Raw genomic sequence first — 21492 nt, forward strand, 5'->3', positions numbered from 1 at the left:
TTTAACCAGGAGCCAGTGCAACGCTGAGAGAGTAGGACTAATGTGATGGACTTCTCAAGGCCTAGTTAGGACTCTGGCTCTTGGATTCAAATGCAGCAAGTTGGACTTTCTTCAGGGACTGTTTAGAGCATCCAGTTAAAAGAGAGTTACAGTAGTCCAATCTTGATGAGATTGTGGACCAGTTTCTCTGCATCTGATACCGAACGTACATGTCTCAGCTTGGCAATATTACATGAAGTTGCAAAGGCAGCATTAGTGACATTGCATATGTGTGTGAAAAATGAAAGATCCAAATCACTAGAGACACCTAAACTTTTAGCAGGAGATTCAGGTGTTACTGAAAAGCCATCTAGTGTAATAAGAAGATTCGACCAATTGCTTCTTGCAGTCTTGGATCCAAGAAGTAACACCTCAGTTTTATCAGAATTTAGAAGAAGAAAATTAGACACCATCCAGTTCTTTATTTCTTGGATGCAGTTGTCAGTTTTGGTAGTAGTATTGACATCATCCAAATTAGAAGATATATATAACTGAGTATCATCTGCATAGCAATGGAAGCTAATACCATGCCTACAAATGCTTGCTAGCCTATATAATGAGAATAACATGGGACCCAATACAGATCCTTATGAGTATTCATTATTTTCAAGTACAAATTGGTAACGATTGTTCAGGTAGGATTTGAACCAGGAGAGTGATTGACCTTTATCTGAGAATATTAAGAGATTTTAAGACTACTTTAGACGGTTTCAGTGCCGTAGTGGGTCTAAGCACGTTAGGTCTTGCAGTGCCTACAGCCATGTAGCCAGGTCAGATAGGAGACAGTAGGAAGCATGAGTGTAGTTCCTCTTAGATGTTCTGCTCCCCTGTGCTGTAGGAGGTGAGTGAGCAGGAGAAGCTGAGGGAGACGGTCCAGAAGGACCACACGCTCCTGAGAAAGAAAGAGGAGAGACTCAGCCAGCTGGAGACGTCACTGGCAGAGGAGGTAACACACACACACACACACACACACACACACACACACGCGTATGCCTGCACCCACACACTTACGTACAAACCCACATTAATACCTACCTGGGCTTTACAATGTTTTTCTCAGCTGTCATGTGATGAAGGCGAGCGGCTGGTGGGAGATCGGAGAGTCTCATTTGATGTCAGAGACTCAGAGACGAGCAGAGACGAGTATGGCCAAGAGGAGACGAGTGAGAGACAAACTCTGAATGCACAACACGCACACACGGGTAGACATTTTGAGAAGGCACTAATTTTGGTTTTCACAAAGTTTACTACCATAGTTTTTTTATGGTGGCAATTTGTATTGATTCTAGATTGTGAAGAGTGATTAGATGAATTGCAATTAATTGCAAAGTCATTCCCTGTGATGAAAATGACCTTTTACAATACAAAATTACAATACAAAATTATTGCATTACGGCTCCTCCATTTCAGTTAATGGAGATCATTTCAGTGATGATCTCGTTAGCTCAGGAGATAAAAAGTTGATGAGGATAAGACAGCTGACATCAATCCGTCATGCTGATTAGAAGAGAACCATTTATCCAGTCACTAAGGACTTTGGGGAGAGTGCTTCAAGTTGCATGAAGGAGGCTTCAGGAAGCGTCTCTTACTGGAGCGTCTCCTACAGGAGCGTCTCCTACAGAGGAGGCAGCTATGAGCCTCCTCACACCATCAAAGTGTGGGGTCACTCCCAATGTTGCCTAAGCAAAGCACAGCCATAAATAAGGGAAGGTATCAAAACATCCTTCCAGAACAACTTCTCCCAACGATTCAGGAGCAGTTTAGCAACAAACAATTATGGACTGTTAATAATTGTACTTCATTATATCACATAAACATTTGACAAAAGGTTCTTAAAAAAATAAACTGAGGAAGCAAACTGTGAAAACTAAAAATTTGCCCACAACTGTAAGCAGCTCTAGAGTCCACTCTGGTCTTGATGGTTCATAGTTGTCTGATGTTTTTATCTCTCTAGCAGTAATACACCCAAACCCTGGTCTTCCTCTCTGTTTCAGCACATGCAGTGCCAGTGAAAGTGCAGCAGTTAGCAGAGTCCCTGCAGCAGATCTCTGGCCAGCTGAACACAGTGCTGGGTGCACTGGGATCTCTCACTGGGAGGACCGTCCAGCCCCTCCCTCAGCCACCTCCGTCCTCCTCCTTCCCTCCTGCCCCGTCCTGGGCATGGACACCAAGCCCCGCCTCCTCTTCATTGGCCAATCAGAACAGTTTCTTACACTGTTCTGTCCCAAAAACACACGGGTCTGACCTTCATTTGAACTCCCACTGGAGCAAACTCTTCCCTGGTACGTAGAGACAGACACACCCCAATCATTAGCAGTGATGAGCAGTGGTCACCTCAGTGGGCTGCAGTAACTTTCACTAATGCTTCATTTCTTCATCACTCGTAAAACCTTTAAAATACAAATAGAAAACTTCTGCCTCTCCCTCAAGCACAAACCAGTCACTGCTGGATTTATAGCCTTTTTTGCATAGTTGATGACCTCCATTGATTTTCTGTGCTTGGACAATGCAGATCTTTTCCAGTGCAAGTGTGGTGCAGTGTAGAGACCTGCTTCAGATTAGCTTCAATCTAAACCGCACTACCTGTATTAAGACTGCTCTGATTTTAGGAGTTTCCATGGATACCAGTGCCCGCTATCCCATGAGGGCTACCAGAGCATATAGTGGATACACTCCAGCAAGGTGACTACACACACTTGCACACCTGTGCAGGCTCGCTCACAATCTCTCACTCTCACTCACAGGGTCAGTGCTGCTGTTGATTTTGAAAGGAAAATTGATGAACTCATACAGTGCTTTTCCATTATATGTGTGTGTGTGTGTGTGTGTGTGTGTGTGTGTGTGTGTGTGTGTATGTGTGTGTGTAGTCTCTCCTCTGAGCTAGATAGCCAGAGGCTGCAGAGACTGATTGAAGACAACAAAAGGTGGCTGGAATCACAACGCAAAGACCCAAATGTGTATCCTTTCACAATCTCTCTCTCCCCCTCAGCTTATACACATGTACGTATCACACACAAACCAGTACGGGAACAGAATGCATCATATTTTCACACACACTCTCTTGCACCCTTGTACTCTCCTGAACCTCTGCCCAGGCCTCTCTTCACACGCTACCCAGCTGCCCCACCCACCAATGGGCTGGTCCAGCTCGGCCTGGACGAGAACAATCAGATCAAGGTCTACCATTACCGAAGAGGCACAACCCACTGATGTCCGTGTATGTCCAGTGCAAACATCAGTGGATAGACAGAATACAAACATGCCATCACATTACAGGTGATGTTGCTGACAGTCAAGTCAGATTTAGCGTAGTACTTTGAAATTCTTTTTTGATAAAAACATTTCTCATCTAATTGAAATTCAGATGGCATATCTAACTGTAATTAGTGATTAAGGTATTTCCGCCTACATAACACATTGCAGTGGTGGATTATACTTATTAAGATGGCGGTGGCAGTGTTGGATGTGGCTAAAACGAGCTGGAACGTCGTCTTTCCTGCAGGTGCTGAACCTGCGCTCTGGCGTGTCCCGCATGGCGGTGGTGTCCTTGAGGGAGTTGTACTCCAGCCTGCAGAAAGGGATGGACCAAGAAGTGGAGGCTACAGCTAAGGTCCTCCTCCACAAAGCAGCGGAGTCCAATGTCTTCATCAGGCAGGACGTGGACACAGCTCTGGACAGCATGGTGCAGAACTGCACCCCCATTCGGAGCATGAACGCCCTTCTCGCTGGAGGACTCTGGTCAGTTAGCCTGCAGTGAGCTTTAAACTGTGGCTTTCAGATAGCAACAACAGTCACAAGAAGCTAACACAGCACTAATTTTGGCTGCTGTTTTTACCTCTCCAATGTTCTTTCAAAATATTGCCCTGGCCTATATCAATATTTTTAGTTATTTATCCTCTTATATGTTATTTTTATTGCGTTCCATCTCCGCTCTGCTGATCCAAACTGCCCTTCACAATGCTTAAAAAATAGGCTAGTTAGCTAGCTCACAGAGGACATACAAACATTTTCTGTTTAAAAATACACATGTACACTAACTGGTGCAAGCTAAGCAATCGAATAGAATATGATCATTTGATTGTGCAATTAGATCATACATAAGGGTTTTAAGTTTCTTTATAGAAGTTAAAAGTTGTACTGTATACATTGGATGGATTAATAGTTATTACTATTATAATAATAGTTATTTTTTTCCTTCTGTTTTCCTCAAAAGTCATCTGAATGCTGCAGTAAGAAAGTGTACTGCTCGGCACTTGGCTACTTTGGTAGAGAAGATTGGTGCTGGCCGCTTATTGTCTGGGGCGAAAGACATCACACCGCAAATTATTCCTGCAGTCTCCAAGTTGGCACAGGACTCTTCACAAGAAACCAAGTTAGTACTGGGATCAGAACGAGAATTCTACAAAGCTTATTCAGTTTCCCAGATAGTAATATTTTGCTGATTCTTTTAGTCTCCTAGTCTGATACTCTGAAGTCAGCAAATGCTGCTAAATTGTAGAGTAATAGAAGCACTATCGTGTTTTCTAGACACAGACAGCCTTGTAAAATTGTGCTGGTAAGATAAATGGTCGGTGTGCTGTGAGTTACGGGTCCCTCATGGTTCTCTCCTGTTTTGGGGTCTGTTCCTCGTCTCAGGTGCTTTGGCCGGCGTATCCTGCTGTTCCTGTCCTCCCACCACGACTTTGATAAGATGGTGGAAAAGTACATCCCTGCCAAAGACCTGGCAACCATCAGGGACACTGTCCACACTCTGAAATCCAAGGTAGCGATTCATGATTGGATAAATGATGAAGATTTTTTATCCCATCCACTATGCCCCATGTTAACTCATTAAACAAATGTATGTGTAGACATATATTGTAAACAAATACTCGAGTACAGGGCAGTGTGTGGCACCACACATTGTATTTACAGTAGGGCATGCACAGTGTAGTCCCAGACCCAGTAGTTAAAGGACAGAGCATGGTTCAAAATGAACCGGCTTGAATTTCAAATACATTTATCAAAAAACTATTCTTTCAGAAAGTCATTCCACTGATATGCTAAGAGATGCCAGATATAAAAAAAGATAAAAGATTTACCAGAAATACTATAATTCCTATATTAATTAATAATATTTATAATATTGATAATAATCATTCCAGAGAGTTACCATAGTTACCAAATACTGTCACTTTAATTGAATGAAATCTTTCTAGGTTAAGAAAATGCTTCTGTAATAACCCAGTGCTGTCCAGGGTTGATTTATTTATCATTGTTCCTTTTAAATGTCCTTTTTATAGAGCTGGTTAGGGAACTTTACCCCTGCAAGCCACAACTGGTTGAGCAGAAGGTGCTCCCTCTGCTCTGGTACCTCCTGGGGACCTCCAGCAACAGTGGTACGGTCCACGGGAGGGGTGGAAGCGTGAGAGGGGCCACTGTCCACCTATGCCAAGCCCTTCATGCTCACATGGGCCCCGCGCTGCTGGACTGCGCTGGTTACCAACCTTCCAATATCCGCAAGAGCCTAAGAGAGATTGTGAAGAACCTCCCGACCACATGAGAGCTGCCAGCCAGACCTCCAGACCAAAATAAAGCCCAACATGGATTCTACTTGAGGATGGAGATGTTTGTGCATTTCTTACTGTGCCTGCACTCTAAATGAAAGAGAGAGGAAGAAAGTCAAACGTTTTTAACATTTTGAATTAGCAGAAAGCTAAATCCTTAAACTCAGAAGTCCTTTTAAATAAGGAGCACAGATTTTAGTGAATCACATCAGGTTTAACACACCTAGGAGCTCTGCTCTTTTTGCACTTTTGATAACTGTTGTCATGGTGACTATAGATATATATTGTTCTATGATTGTTATTTTCTGTTGACATATCCTGAGGTAACTGTGCAGAATGTAATTTATCACATACACAAGAAACAAGGATCTGGGGGGTATTCCACAAAGCGAGCTAACTCAGTAAGCCGGGCTTTTTAAGACAAGCCTGGCTCATTTTGCTCAAATTCGGTTAGACTTGAGGCTAGACTTGAGCCTCGCTCAGTTACTACAGCAACATATACGTTTGAACTAACCTGCTCTGTACCAGGCTAGAGTTGAGGCTTAGCTTAGCGGGACCGCTTCTATTGGCTGAGCAGCGTGATGTCAGTCTCGCCATCCGGGAAACTGAATTGAGGAACAAGGTTCCACTGTAGTTCTATCCATTAAATTGCTGTGGATGTAGTATATAATATCATATCTTTATACATTTAATTGAGTACTGTAATTATTACTTTGGAATGATTGCAGGTTATTATCAAAATTTAATAATTATATTTCCAAATGCAATATATATTTCGATCTTAAGAGTACATATTCATTGTTAATCAGTGAGGTTTCTGTACATTTTAATGTATTGGTTTAATCTTCACAAATTCAGGTCAGTGTAAAATGGAATACAGTGTCTAATCGCAGTTATGGTGCAGAAACATACATTAGTATAAACTCTATATCACAAAAAATACAATTCTTTGTACCTGAGTATTAATAATTATTAATACTGAGTAATTTAGGTGGATACTTTTAGGTATATATTTATCCCCATACTTCCTCTTTTGTGTTCAAATTACAAGCAAATCATATCACTCTGCAATTTATATATGTTCAGTATAAATAATGTAAATGTGTGGTTAACTTAATGGTGCAAAAAGGAAATGGACACAGACAACTACCTTACCAAGATTTTCATACAGGTGATACAAATAATCCAAAATGTAGGCTATAAAAGAGCAGCTAACAGTGAAGGCTGAAGGCTGATTGACCATGGCATGTCCATTTGTAGAGAATCCAGTAGATGAGGGAGCGTGTATAGTGTGCAGAGCATTCATGCTACCAGCTCCAAGGTCATTCCAGGACAGGACAGATCCACTGGGTTTTCCAGATGACTACTTATTTGTTCAGAAGACACAGTATTATATATCTTTGTAAATTACTGGGGCCATATATTGAGAAGACCACTAGACGTTGTAAAGCTCTTACCAAACCCCAAACGGTCTGTATCGCTTTGCGCTTCTTTGCCAGTCATGCATTTCTGTACAGTGTTGGGGATGCATAACATCTTAGTAAGGCAACGGTCTGCCGCGAAATTCGAAAGGTTTACCTTGCGCTTAAGCGTTTCCTTAATATATTCATCAAATTCCCTGGTCACAGAGGCATCCTTCCCATCCTTTTCAGAACAGCTGTCATGTATTCATGAGAAGTAGTGTTGGTTTAATCAGTAACTTGGAGTCAATCAATCAATCAATCAAATTTTATTTATATAGCGCTTTTTACAACAGTTGTTGTCACAAAGCAGCTTTACAAGTGCCGAGTCCTAGCCCCCAGAGAGCAAGCCAAGGGCGACAGTGGCAAGGAAAAACTCCATAGTTTTTTTGCATGAGGAATAAACCTTGAGAGGAACCAAGACTCAGGGGGGGAACCCATCCTCCTCTGGCCGACACCGCTCACCATGACAACAACAACAATTTAGACAGAAAGAAAATAAAGAAAAGGAAAAGATGTAGTAATGTCCATCATGGTGTAGGCTTATCCGGTCAGGCAGTAGGGGGCTGGCACTGGAGTTAAATGTATATGACTTTAACAGATGCTCTTATCCAGAGCACTTACCAAAGTGCTTTGTATTCATCTTAATCAACTATTTCATGCTAAAATTCATTCAATTCAAAACGCATTGAATTCTCTAGGATTTTCAAATGTCATTGGTGCTATAGACTGTACTCACATCTGGATAAAGGCTCCATCTGTACCCATGGAGGCAGACTATGTGAACCAAAAAATTATTTCACAGCATCAATGTACAGGTACATGCAAGTTTTGCCTACCCAACAGAAAATGTAAAGCATGTCAGTTCATGGGTTTGAACAACTTTCACCCTTTGTCACTTTTGCCATTGTTCTAAATGGTTTGCACCAGCCAATTTCTATTCTCCAACATTGAGGTAAAATGGCCCGGCTCGGTGCACAATATTTCGTGCCTCCTCACTGGCACAGAGGTTTGCCCAAGGTAAGAACACTCCAACCACACAAAATAGTGCAGATTTGGCCTCAGTGTTTAACTCTTCTCCTTATAATTGTAGGTGCTTTTCCTGGCTTATTGCTTAGGGATAGGGGTTACCCCTGCCAACCTTTTCTCCTTACCCCATATGCAGACCCTACAACAGATGCAGAGAGGAGGTTCAATCGTGCACATTCTAAGACAAGGGCATGCAGTGAGATGGCATTTGGACAGTTAAAGAGCAGATTTAACTGCTTGCGCCATCTCAGAGTCACCCCTGAGAGAGCCTGTGATATCGTAGCACCCTGTGCAGTTTTGCACAATGTGGCAATACTGCAAAAAGAAGAAATGCCAAGAGTGCAGTTGGAGCAATGGGAAGATGGCATTTTAATTGCAGACCACATGGATGGTAGAGCTATGAGGGACATGTATGCAAACACTTACTTTGGTTAAGGGAATATTTTGTTTGCATTTGTTCATTAACACTATTAACATAAAACAAGACGGCTTTTTTTTGGAAAGAGAAATTTAGTAATAGTCTTGCTGAGCCTGTGGACAGAAGAAACTTTGATTTACTTATCTTGCAAAAACAAGCATATTAAAGTGAGACCTTTTTGCAAATACTCACATTTTTCTCCATTTTCTTTATTTCAAGCTCCAACTTCCATATTTTTAGTTTTTTGTATTGCAGATCTGCTTTTTTACATTCTATATCTTGGAGCAAGAACCTTTTGTAGATCTCACTAATCTCAGATTCCTTTAAGACTGAAGTATAGTCAAGATTGAGAAGTATTTATTCATGTTGAACTGCATAACTACTACTCACGTGTTCTCTTGCAGAGGTGTGAGCTCTGGACATGGAGGCCTGAGGGTCTTCTCTCTGTTCTTCCATTTCCTTTAAATACAACACAAATCATGAGATCACACAGCACATTAACAGACAGATACATAGACACACACGCCTTACAGAACAGGCAGACACTGTGTCCTCATTCTCCTGTACCATCCTGGATGGTCCGGCAATCTCCCCCTGCAAACAACAAATTAAGACACATAAATGTTAACGATCCTCAGGGTTCCGTCATAAGAAATAGGCTGGTTTATGGTACTCGCATCATTGTCAAATACAGGAGGGTCTAAAAGAGTCCGCACACCCCCCACCACTGTAGTCATCAAGAATACAATAATACTATGATGTAGCCTGTAAGAACAAACATGTAAAATCTGAGAAACAACTGAACCTACCTTTAACATAAGGCTGTGTATCATGAGGACAGACAGGATCAGATGATGTTCCTCCTTCAATTCCCACAATGATGGGGTGTCCGCTGTTTTGCTCTAAAGCAAGGTCTTCTGCAGGAGTGAGGGCTGCTACAGGAGGCCCACCACCAGCAGCAGCAGTAGCAGTTTTCTTTCTGGTTGCTAAAATATTTTATATAGTTATTTAATATGGTGTTTTACCTTTTCCTGCACATTGGACTAATCAACTGTACTTACCATTCTGGAGTATATTTTTATATTTCACCTTGACCTGCTGCCACGTTCTCTTAACCCTGCTCATGTTACTTTTAAATCAGGAAATTATTATTAACATTATTAATTTACTATAACACTTTTAAAATGCCAATGAATGGATTAAATTACACTACCGTTCAAAAGTTTGGGGTCACTTAGAAATGTTCTTATTTTTGAAAGAAAAGCAGTTTTTTTTTTTCAATTTAGCTAACATTAAATGCATCAAAAATACACTCTATACATTATTAATGTGGTAAATGACTATTCTAGCTGTAAACATCTGGTTTTTAATGCAATATCTACATAGATGTATGGAGACCCATTTCCAACAACCATCACTCCAGTGTTCTAATGGTACATTGTGTTTGCTAACTCTGTAAGGAGGCTATTGGATATTTAGAAAACCCTTGAAAACCCTTGTGCAAGTAGGTTAGCACAGCTGAAAACAGTTTTGCTGATTAGAGAAGCTATAAAACTGACCTTCCTTTGAGCTAGTTGAGAATTTGGAGCATTACAATTGTTGGTTCGATTAAAATCACAAAATGGCCAAGAAACTGAAGATTTCCTACAATGGTGTGTACTACTCCCTTCAGAGGAGAGCACAGACAGGCTCTAACCAGAGTAGAAGGAGAAGTGGAAGGCCCCACTGCACAATTGAGCAAGAAGACAAGTACATTAGAGTCTCCAGTTTGAGAAATCGACGCCTCACAGGTCCTCAACTGGCAGCTTCATTAAATAGTACCCGCAAAACGCCAGTGTCAATGTCTACAGTGAAGAGGCGACTCCGGGATGCTGGCCTTCAGGGCAGAGTGGCAAAGAAAAAGCCATATCTGGCTAATAAAATAAAAAGATTAATATGGGCAAAAGAACACAGACATTGGACAGAGGAAGATTGGAAAAAAGTGTTATGGACAGATGAATCAAAGTTTGAGGTGTTTGGATCACACAGACGAACATTTGTGAGACGCAGAACAACTGAAAAGATGCTGGAAGAGTGCCTGACACCATCTGTCAAACATGGTGGAGGTAATGTGATGGTCTGGGGTTGCTTTGGTGCTGGTAAAGTGGCAGATTTGAACAAGGTAAAAGGGATTTTGAATAAGGAAGGCTATCACTCCATTTTGCAACACCATGCCATACCCTGTGGACAGCGCTTGATTGGAGCCAATTTCATCCTGCAACAGGACAATGACCCAAAGCACACCTCCAAATTATGCACAAACTATTTAGAGAAGAAGCAGGCAGCTGGTGTTTTATCGGTAATGGAGTGGCCAGCGCAGTCACCAGATCTCAACCCCATTGAGCTGTTGTGGGAGCAGCTTGACCGTATGGTACGAAAAAAGTGCCCATTAACCCAATCAAACTTGTGGGAGCGGCTTCTGGAAGCATGGGGTGAAATTTCTCCAGATTACCTCAGCAAATTAACAGCTAAAATGCCAAAGGTCTGCAATGCTGTAATTGCTGCTAAGGGAGCATTCTTTGACGAAAGCAAAGTTTAAAGTAGAAAATTATTTCAAATAAAAAAAACAAACATTATTTCTACCTTGTCAATGTCTGGACTATATTTCTATTCATTTTGCAACTCATTTAATAAATAAAAGTATGAGATTTCAGGGAAAACACAAAATTGTCTAGGTGACCCCAAACTTTTGAACGGTAGTGTATATGCTCACCCATTTAATCTGTCTGCAATATTATGCCAAGCAGCTTCTCTGGCTTTATTAATACAGGATGTGTTGCCTTTCTTCATAATAACGTGTTTATATTCCTCATAAAGACGTATGAGTAGCTCCTGTTCAGCAGAAGGAAAAAAAAGCTGCTCGTTTCTTCAGCTCTTTCGACATTTTCTTGCCTTTTCGAATATCGATTAGTGAGGCTGTGCAAATACTGTGTGCACGCGCATGTTCGCCGATTACAAAAGCCTGGCTTGAATTAGTGGAAATAGGTTGCGTCTGGATTTCGTTAGTGGAACGGAACTAGACGGAAGTGAACTGTTTGGCTAACTCAAGCGAGGCTCACTCTAATAAGCGCCGCTTTCATAAGCTCGCTTCATGGAATAGCCCCCTGGTCAGCTAACGAGCTATCCAAACGCTAATGCAAATCATCCAGGATAATCCAGTCACATAAGAGGAAATATAATTAACTATACTGATAGGCTACCAAAAAAGTAGGCGTGTCCCTCGTGTCTTTGCTCCCCACCGCAAACTTCAAGGCAACCAATTAACCCTAATAAGTTCAATCTACTTAAAAAACAGAGGTAACTCGTTGCCTCAAAAAAATTAAGTAATGGCTTCTGTCAAAACTAATATAATTGAGTTGTATGGATACAATTCATACTTATATGATTTAAATAGAGTGAACTAATCAAAAGTTGAAATTACTAAATTTACTCAATTTAAAATTACTCAGTTGCTTTTACTTGTTAATTTAACTTTTGTTGTGATTTTGGATTTGGATCCTTTTGCTTAGCACTAGCATTAGCAACAATATATTTTGCTTACCCTTTAAACATAATATAGGAATTAAATGTAACTATTGTTTTAAATGTGTCCGAGCTGTGAACCCGAGAGAGGGCCTTAGGAAATCATGATGCGTAAGGAGTTTAAACGAGAAGGTGATTGCTCAAGCAGAAGTGGTGAACTAATAATGCTGACATGGGTGAAACATGAATGTATGACATCCTGATGTATGGTGACCTCGGGTCAAGCAGACAGTCCAGAGACAGGAACCATATGTATAAGAGATGTTAGGTTTGGAGACAAAGAGAGAAGACTTGTTTGTTCGAACAACAATACCATGTAAGGCATAGAAGCAGATCTGTGAGTTTGGGGCGTGGAGAAATCGTATATAAAGACGGCATGTACAAACACTTGTTGGGTCTCTCTGATGTTAGAATGTGAGTTTTAATAAAGGCATTTTTGCTATTGCTATAATTTTGGTATGTGGTTCCTGCTACAGTATTAATCACTACACAGTTACAAATAACTTAAGAGATACTTATGAGATTTTTTATTATTAATAATTAATTGTTATAATTATTGTAAATGAACTTCACTGACAACACTGGTTTCATAGATATGAACTTGTTTATTATCATTTGGCATCAAATAACATTTTAAACCATTACTGCTTTCAGTCAAAAGCAAAACAGTGTGCTTCATGCAAAAGATCAAGTGAATGACAAGACATAGGCTATAACGTGACATGAACAGAGATTCCTCAAATCAGTGCTTTTAAGCAATAAAGTTATTTTTGAGCAATAAAATGCTTGCCTTGCGCAACATAAAATTAGAGAGAGAGAGAGAGAGAGAGAGGAAGCATTTTCATTTATTTACTTCAAACAAGCTAAAATAAACACCAACTTTACATCCTGCTGGTAGTGAGTGTATTTCTAACTAAAATTTCTGCTAAATTCTAAGAAATCCTTTAGTTTTTTTACGACTGCTAACATGCGTTTCCCAATACTTGAGATACATTTTTAAAACTCTAAACACAGCAACACATTTACTGAATGCTAACGTTAGCAGCAAGCTAGCATTATCAGCAATCTATCTAAATTTATACATTGCTAACACATGTATAAAACAATTTGTTCCTGCCACACAATCTAATTGGTTAAGAACTGCTCTAACCGATCAGATATTTCACCATAACGCCACAGCTGTGATGAAGAATACAATAGTCGTCTTTATTTCGTGTCTGCATTATCACACACTGTTAAATCACACACTGCTTCTCCAAGTCACGTGTTTGCCAAAAGTTTAATAGACACGAATTAGTTCGGCGCCTCACACACAGGACGTATACGGTGTACATGTAATGTCACAGAAATTCAGTGGATAGAATTATTAGTAGGAAGTATCATGTATTGATTTTTTATTGCAAAGGCCCTAATGGAGAAAATACCTTTATATATTTCTAATCTACTTCCATTTCAATCTAATTTATCTTATTTATATAATACAAAATCACAAAATAAGTTGCTCTTAGATAGCCCATTAGAAAGAACAGAGTTGGTCATGGTGAGCGGTGTCGGCCAGAGGAGGATGGGTTCCCCCCCTGAGTCTTGGTTCCTCTCAAGGTTTCTTCCTCATGCAAAAAACTAGGGAGTTTTTCCTTGCCACTGTCGCCTTTGGCTTGCTCACTGGGGGCTAGGACTCGGCACTTGTAAAGCTGCTTTGTGACAACAACTGTTGTAAAAAAGTGCTATATAAATAAAATTTGATTGATTGATTGATTGAGTTGGGGAAAATGGCTTTTTCATTGTATGCGCCTTATGTTTGGAATGAGCGTCAAGCTGTCTTAAACCTAGGCTTCTTACCCTCTCTGAAATTGTGTTGTGTATAGAAGTATTGTATGTCATTGTGTATAATTGTTTTGTTCTGCAAATATTGGCCAGGACTCCCTGGGAGAAGAGGTATCGTAACTCAGTGAGATTCCTCCTGGTTGAATAAATGTTAAATAAAAATAAATATATAAAACAGATGATGCATCTGAAATAAACATAATTTAAAAACAAAATACTAAAATTGGCTAAAACAAACAAAAATGGACTAACAAACAAGCAAAAAAGCCCAGACACTGCAGTATTGAAATTCTGTAATAAAGTCATTTTTTTCAGGTAAGAAGAGCCTGCTGAGGGGTAGTTCAAAGTCAAAGTCTACTTTATTGTCAAATCTGTGATACGTGCGGGACATACACAGGATTGAAATTACGTTACTCTCAGACTCCATAGTGCAGCGGTAAACATTTACTTAAAATTAACATTAACTAAAACAGTAAAAAAAAGGAATAGTACAATAGTAACGGTAAGTACAATAGTAAAGATAAAAAATATAGCTGAGTTGTTTATATATATAATAAAATAAATAGAGGTCTCTGAAATTTACATTCAAGTAAGTGGCGTATGCAGCAGTAAGTAAACATACTGTATGTGCAAAGTGAATGTATGAGGAATCTGGTGTAATTACGATTAAAGTGAACGTATGCAATGAATTAGAAATATAATGTGCAAATGTAACAGGAGTGCAAATTGAAGAAAGAGCAGGGAGTGAGTTGATCCTCCTGACTGGTGGACTGGTGCCAGGGGGATCTGCCTCCTGAACTGTCATGAGATCACAACAGATCCTGGACCTGTAGGAGGAGCCAAGACACAAAATGGCAGTGAGATATCAATACTCCCAGCTGAACTACTCTCTGGACTACACCTGGTTGCAGCATGTGGATAAGACAACAGGGCGAAGATAAGATTTTCTATGGGGCAGTGTGAAGTGTGACGGCAGCTGCAGCGTGAGAAGGCAAACTGCTCTACAGACGCTCTACCTGGCTCAGAGAGGCTGAAACTTGGAGGACGCGGCTCTGTGTCTCTCGGCGCCGGGCAGGGCTGCTCTGGCAGAAGGCACAACCGAGGTCTTTTTGGACCATCCCGGAGGCCGCGGCGCTCTATTCTATAAGGAGATGTGAGACAGTGATCAACGACTGCGGCCTGTCGACAGAGCCGGAGGGGAGGGAGAGGCAGAGCGCGTGGGACTCACCCGGTGGGATGACCATGGCCAGCGACTTGGGCAGGGTGGCGGCGTTTTCCACAAAGGTGGGCAGGCGCCTGGGGCTGAGCGGGCTGCAGATGTCCGAGTCCCGCACGGTCACACAGCTGTTGACGTCCACCCGCTTGTTCACGCCGCAGCTAGGGAGGAGTGTTTAAATCCACAAAGTGAGCAAACAGAAGGGTGACCGTTTCAACACAGAGCAAACACAGAGCTCAGAGGCACAGGAGGCGGAGCAAAGGAGTTCGTGGGGAGGGCACCTGGTGGGATTGTCCTTGCCCTCGGTCTCGCTGGAGATGGTGATTATTCTGACAGCGGGGTGGAGTGTGTCCGAGATGACGATGGGCTGAGATGGGTGCGTGGCAGAGGACACACACACAACCAACAAACAGGGCACATGTACTTAATGGCAAGACCCTTCAAACATAGCTGAAAAGCACATTTCCGGTGAGTAATTTCTTATCTGAACACCTGCAGTGTTTAATGTGAGCTGTAGGTTTGGGGATACTGGTGCAACACACGACAAGCTTGTGCTGGCAGGCCCACCTGGCTGTGTTGGTCGGGCTGGCTGCTGAAGGTGACTGGGAGGTTGGAGTTGGTGCTGGCCCCCGCCCCCAGCCCCGCCCCCAGCCACGCCCCCACTGCCGAACAGGCCTCTGCTGCCGTCGAAGCCCGTGGACCTCCGCTTACAGATCTCCATGTTCTGGAAGCAAGACTTTACACTGCAAAGTGAGAGAGACAGAGAGTGAGACAGACAACGAGAGTGACACACAGAGTCAGTGAGACAGAAAGAGGTGAGTTACAGCACTGTGCTACAGCAAGTTACAATAAGATGGCGTTCCTTAAAAAGAGCTCTTTGGGGTTTTCTTCCATTTGCATGCAACTTTAGTGTGCTTCCAGTTGGAATTCTTAGCTCCTTGTCTGAATACATTTTACACGAAAGAAGCAAATTATGGAGCGCCCAGCCCTGCATAATGATCGACACGCAAACCATCCTGCCCGCGTCGGAGCTGGAACACAGGCTGGACTGTGTGAGACGGAGGGACGGCCCTGTACACACTCACTGTGCACTGTGAGGGTAGTGAGAGAGGTGAGCCATGGTGACGAATGGGTGTTTGAGAGTCTCCAATGGCGTGATCCGTTTCCCTGCGTCCAGCGTCAGCATCTTTTTAAGCAGGTTGATGAACTCCCACCGGTCAGCCTTCTCCACCTGAACGTCTGTGCCTTCCAGAATGGGCATGTTGACCTGCATGGGAGACGAACGGGTAGGTCATATTATGTGCCAGCAGAGGGCGGCGATGTGCATAAGACGCTGTTTCAGCAGCAGCATTGCCGTGTGTTCCTCTGCATTTCACAGGCGCTGTTGTGACTTACATACACTTCTTATTATGACAGCACGAACCCTCGAACCCTTGAACTCAAAACCAAGACCTTGCTCTACATGCTCCACCAGCAGCTGGTGCGCTTTATTCTTCATTTGCATGTCACAGCAGTGATGCAAACGTGCAATAAGGTGTACAAGAGCACAAATAACCTGCTTCATGTCATCGAGACGGTCGAAAATGTATCTCCTGGTCTCTTGGGACTTGACGCCAAGCTCCACCTCATGCTCTAAAGGCGTCTGGGGAACATAGAAGGAGAAAAAACGTTCAGGTGTACTGTCAGGTGCCATTACAGATCTCTTATGAACCGAACACATGGCACAAGAAGGATGGGGGACCTTGAGTCTCCACAGATGGTAGCTGGAGCCAGAGCCCCTGTGGAAGAAGCATCTGGTCTTGGTTCCCGCACTCAGGAGGTTCTCTGCTGGAAGGCCCTGCGTCTGGGAGATGTACCGGATCTGCGGCGACAGCGTACAGGAGGGATGAATGAATGAATGAATGAATGTTCGATTTATATAGCGCCTTTCCAGATTCCCAAGGCGCTTTACAATTTAACACAGGTACAAGTCACAGACAATCAATCACACACACACCGGCGAGAAGCGGCAGCCAATTGCGCACAGCGTACTCTCTACCGGAAGCCACAGCCCCCTGGGGGACTGAATGGGGTGCAGGAAGGGGAGAGAGGACAGACCCTAGTGGCAGAGCACCATCCACCACTGGGCATACAAGCACACACACGCACGTACACAGACACAGACACAACTTTTTTTATTGAACATAGAGACACAGACACACACTCAGGGAGAATTTTTTGTTGACTGCCAATTTACCTAACCTCCATGTTTTTGGACTGTGGGAGGAAACCGGAGATCCCGGAGGAAACCCACGCAAACACAGGGAGAACATGGAAACTCCACTCAGATAGGGACTTGAACCCAAGACCCCAGTGCTGAGAGGCAAACGTGCTAACCACCAAGCCACCGTGTTGCCCCCAATGGGCAAAATCACGGGATGATTTTATGGTATGATGGGATGACTTTATTTTATGTTCATATATTGATCCTGAAGACGAGCTAGCAAAGACAACTACTCTATCCAAACCCTACATGTCCCTACAGCCACAAAGCCACCATGGGTCTGCACCCCTAACACAGTAAGGGCTTCGCTTTCCTAAAACACCTTGCACCAGTCAACCCTGTTGTACTGGGAGCTTCACCTGGACCCATCTTAGAATTCCACTGTCATGCAAACCTGAGATTTTTTCCCACTGCAAGACAGTATTTCTAGCACTACTGTAAAGAGCTCTTATTAGATTACCAATTATAGCCAGCAAACACATCTCAGGCCTAAAGGGCCCACAGATCACACTCTCAACACATTTGAGTTAATTGTTTTGTTGGTTCCCCAAAAATCATTCATAGTCTCTTCCTTGCCAGTCATTACAGAACAGCTAGCAAGCTGCATAGTTAGAATAAAGGTGGCCATCACTGTTAGCAACTCCACTCTTCTCCCAAACAAGATTTACATCTTTATTACACAGCGAGGAATTTCTGGAAAGGAGGTGGGAAAGCAGACTCTAAATCAGCACTGTTCTTCGATGCTTCGTGAATAAAGACAGAAGCGTGAGAAAGGCGAGGTTCGGGTCCAAGGCCCGTGGGCTGACCTGATCGTATTCAGATGCTCCAGGATACAGGGGCCAGCCCAGGAAGAGCTCGGCGATGACACAGCCCAGGGACCACATATCGATGGCCTCGCAGAACGGGAGACCCAGGATGATCTCGGGCGATCTGGACCAAAAAGACAAAAACGTCCATCATCACGTTTAGCATGATATGTGGTTTGTGGTGATTCAAAGGTACTCACTTTAACACAGAGTGATGAATTAATGTGTGAAAATGTAAAAGCTTTAAGAAGTATTTTTTTTACTACCTGAAATATTCTTTTGGTAAATTGGTAGCACAATACTGGCCTGTGCATTACCCATCTACTACTGTAGTGTAACCTGACACTGACACTACACTGACACACTGACACTACATACTGATGTGCTGTTCTCCACTACGTAAATACAGAACAACACTGCCATGGTGTAACTACAATGGAGCAGTGCAGGTACCCTGTACTGATATTACCAAAGCCTGAAGCATAAAACCAACCAAAAAAATATTTTTATGTGTGCTGAGAGCATCTTAACTTCTCAGGCACTGAAGATATTAAGATATTCTTTGGTGTTTGGATAAATGACAACACTTACATGATCCAGTTAAAAATACATCACTTATAAATCAAATGGCAATCAAACGCGTTGCAGTTCATCGTAATGCTTATCACAATCTTAATGTGCAGCCGTGTCACCATAGCCATCCACAACGGGCAGTTCACCTCTCAAGCACACTCGAGCAGAAGCGATTCCCGCAACCATGCATCTGTTTCCAATATGCCTTAGGCCGTGCCACTCACCGGTAGTATCTGGTCTGCAGGTAGGAGGAGCACACAGCCTTGGAGACGTGGGTGGCGGAGCCGAAGTCGATGACCTTGACCCGGTACGGCTGCCTGACGGGGTCCACCAGCATGATGTTGTCAGGCTTGAGGTCGGTGTGGATCAGGCCCAGACTCTTCAGCTTCAGGAGCGCCATGGCCAACTGCTGCACTATGGGCCGGATGCACTTCAGCGGCAGCGGGCTGTGCTTGACGAAGTCCTGCAGGCTCTGCCCCAGCATCTCAAACACCAGGCATAAGTGGTTCCTGTGCTGGAAGCACTCGTACGAGCGAACAATGTTGAACTCGTCTACGTTCTCCTTGTTGAGACGGCTCAGGATGCTCATCTGAGCAGATGGGGGAAGATGGGACAGGCGTTAAGTTATGTGGGCACAGCATTCAAGGGCTAATATGCTACGTAACTTCAATAGCATCAGCCCAGTTACTGCATGGCTCCCTTCAGACATTTACTTTTGCTATATTTGGCAGATGCTCTTTTCCAGAGGGAAATGACCCCTGATCAGTGGCGGCTGGTGCACAAATAATTGAGGGGGGTGTAAACAAATTAAAAACAAATAAAGCAGTCTTATGCCCTTTATTTATTTGAACATGAATTTTGCCCTAACGTTCTTCAAGTGAATGCTTTGTGAGAAGATTATTTTGTAAAGATAAAACTGAATTTTCTCTCATTTTGTATGAGCTGCTGCTCCAGCCTGCTGATATTCAACATGAACCGATTTACGTTGGAGGTTCGCGCGAGGTGGGCGGAGTCTCGCCCTACGATCACTCGCGAAAGTATAAACCAGCTTTAACGAACCGCAGCTGACTGACACTACCAACAAGAGTGGGTGTGTCCAACAAGAGTGGGTGTGTCTGAAACCGACCAATTAAACTGCAGCCTCAGATCAGTGCTTGGCAAAAGTTTATGCCTCTCCATGCACTCTCATTAGACCGGTGCCCCGCACACAGGAAGTGTGCACAATGTAAGCAATTAAATACAATTATGTGTTTACACTTTTAATAAATTCAAACATGGCAATTAGACACACAGTGTCACTAAATAATTTCCTCACTATCGCAGTTTATAATGAACTCATTTTAATATCGGAACAATATTAAGGGGGCGGCGCCCCAGCGCCCCATATTGACCAGCCGCCACTGCCCCTGATTACATTGCAGTGTTAGCCAATATCAGCCCATTACATCTTATTAGAGCAGGAACAAAGCAACATCACAATCAGGGCTACAATTGTGTAACGCGGGAGTACAGGGAGGTACTTGACGTGTGAAAAGAGAAACAATATAAGCCGTGAGAGCACGGTAAAACAATAAACAAAACTTCAGACAGCTGAAACGGATCATTGCTGATTACGTCCCGCAACTCCTGGTGGTAGAGGGAGTGGCAGCCGAGCCAGCCCTGACACATTGATTCTCAAAACCTCTTTTAAATCTACCATAATTTCCCCACCTCGATCAGGCCCTGGCGGGCATAGGCAGGGTGATTTTTCAGGATCTTGATGGCGACAGATTGACTGGTGCCGCGCTTCCAGCACTTGGCCACCTGGCCAAAAGTCCCGCGGCCAAGGAACTCCAGCACCTCGTATCTGTTGGAGGCAGAGCAGAGGACCTCGTGCTGCACTAGACGGTAGTCGTCCATGCTGAGGAAACTGCTGCTTGTAGCCATGGAGTCAAAGTACGCCATGGACCAGGTGGTAGAGATTTAACCAATCTGAATATCTTATTTAGTTATCTGGGTTAACTAACCTCAGAACAAACTTTTTGAATAAAAAGCAGAAGAAAACGACACAGAATTCATTCGTAGTCGACCGTAAATGTTGTTCTGTTTGCACATCACTATGACAACGCGTAATGTAAACTAGCGGTTTCCATGGAAGCTCAATTCGAATTCTACGATTGTGACGTGGTAACAGGCACCACAACGCGCTACGCAGCGCTGCTTTATTAGCATATAAGATCAAATATAAGGTCGATTAATTTCAAAACAATACACAAACCAACAGCACTGTTTTAAATGTGCGTGTTTGGGTAGCCAGCTACAGTTTTGCTTTTTCTCTAATTCGCTCGCTAGCTATTACCTAACCACCCCCCCCCCCCCCCCCCAAACGATCACGTTGGCGTATTAATATGTAGTTAAGATATATGCTCGTTTGGGTAGGATTTAATCCAGTAGCTCTACCTTACCTAACAAACTAGCAATATTTTATTTAATGGTAGTTTATTTTCAAAGCACACAATCTTAACGTCTTAATGCACTCTCGAGTTTACCGCTGGAATTACAAGAGGTTGATACATTTCTTATGTATTTGTAACTTATATATTTGTAACGTTATATAAGCGAACCATTCAGTCAAATAGCTATTTGTTGCGAAACGAAACACAGTTCATTTCAAGCATCTTCAAATGCTTTAGCCAATATCCAACACTTTTTTTTTATCTGAAAAAGCAACATTAAAATGAAAGTATTTCCAAGTATTTCAAGCAGTCGTACGAACCC

General features: G+C 42.8%; 2 protein-coding genes across 5 annotated transcripts in view; one reads left to right on the forward strand and one right to left on the reverse strand.

Moving 5' to 3' along the window:
* LOC143475116 (uncharacterized) overlaps positions 1-3679 on the forward strand; it is a 15323-nt gene extending 11644 nt beyond the window's left edge. For 3 of the 4 annotated variants that reach the window (XR_013120927.1, XR_013120928.1, XR_013120929.1), the window contains 7 exons: positions 878-985; positions 1100-1202; positions 2034-2321; positions 2649-2721; positions 2907-2996; positions 3135-3315; positions 3542-3679. Coding sequence is in view for 1 of the 4 variants with exons in the window: in XM_076972860.1 (XP_076828975.1) it covers positions 878-985; positions 1100-1202; positions 2034-2321; positions 2649-2721; positions 2907-2996; positions 3135-3249 (777 nt within the window). In the remaining 3 variants the exon portion in view is untranslated. The remainder of the gene's footprint in view (positions 1-877; positions 986-1099; positions 1203-2033; positions 2322-2648; positions 2722-2906; positions 2997-3134; positions 3316-3541) is intronic. The other variant, XM_076972860.1, reaches the window with a different exon arrangement.
* Positions 3680-14898: 11219 nt separating this feature from the next.
* LOC143474621 (homeodomain-interacting protein kinase 1-like) lies at positions 14899-20679 on the reverse strand. The gene is made up of 10 exons (XM_076972118.1): positions 20446-20679; positions 18960-19324; positions 18163-18286; positions 16835-16954; positions 16649-16735; positions 16179-16360; positions 15661-15836; positions 15375-15516; positions 15051-15254; positions 14899-15013 (listed from the first exon to the last, which is right to left on the reverse strand). Exons 1-10 carry the CDS (start codon positions 20677-20679, stop codon positions 14899-14901), a joined length of 1749 nt encoding a protein of 582 aa, XP_076828233.1.
* Between the last annotated feature and the right edge of the window lie 813 nt (positions 20680-21492).

This window comes from Brachyhypopomus gauderio, chromosome 14 (genome assembly GCF_052324685.1).
Source record: "Brachyhypopomus gauderio isolate BG-103 chromosome 14, BGAUD_0.2, whole genome shotgun sequence".
NCBI classification, from domain to species: domain Eukaryota; kingdom Metazoa; phylum Chordata; class Actinopteri; order Gymnotiformes; family Hypopomidae; genus Brachyhypopomus; species Brachyhypopomus gauderio.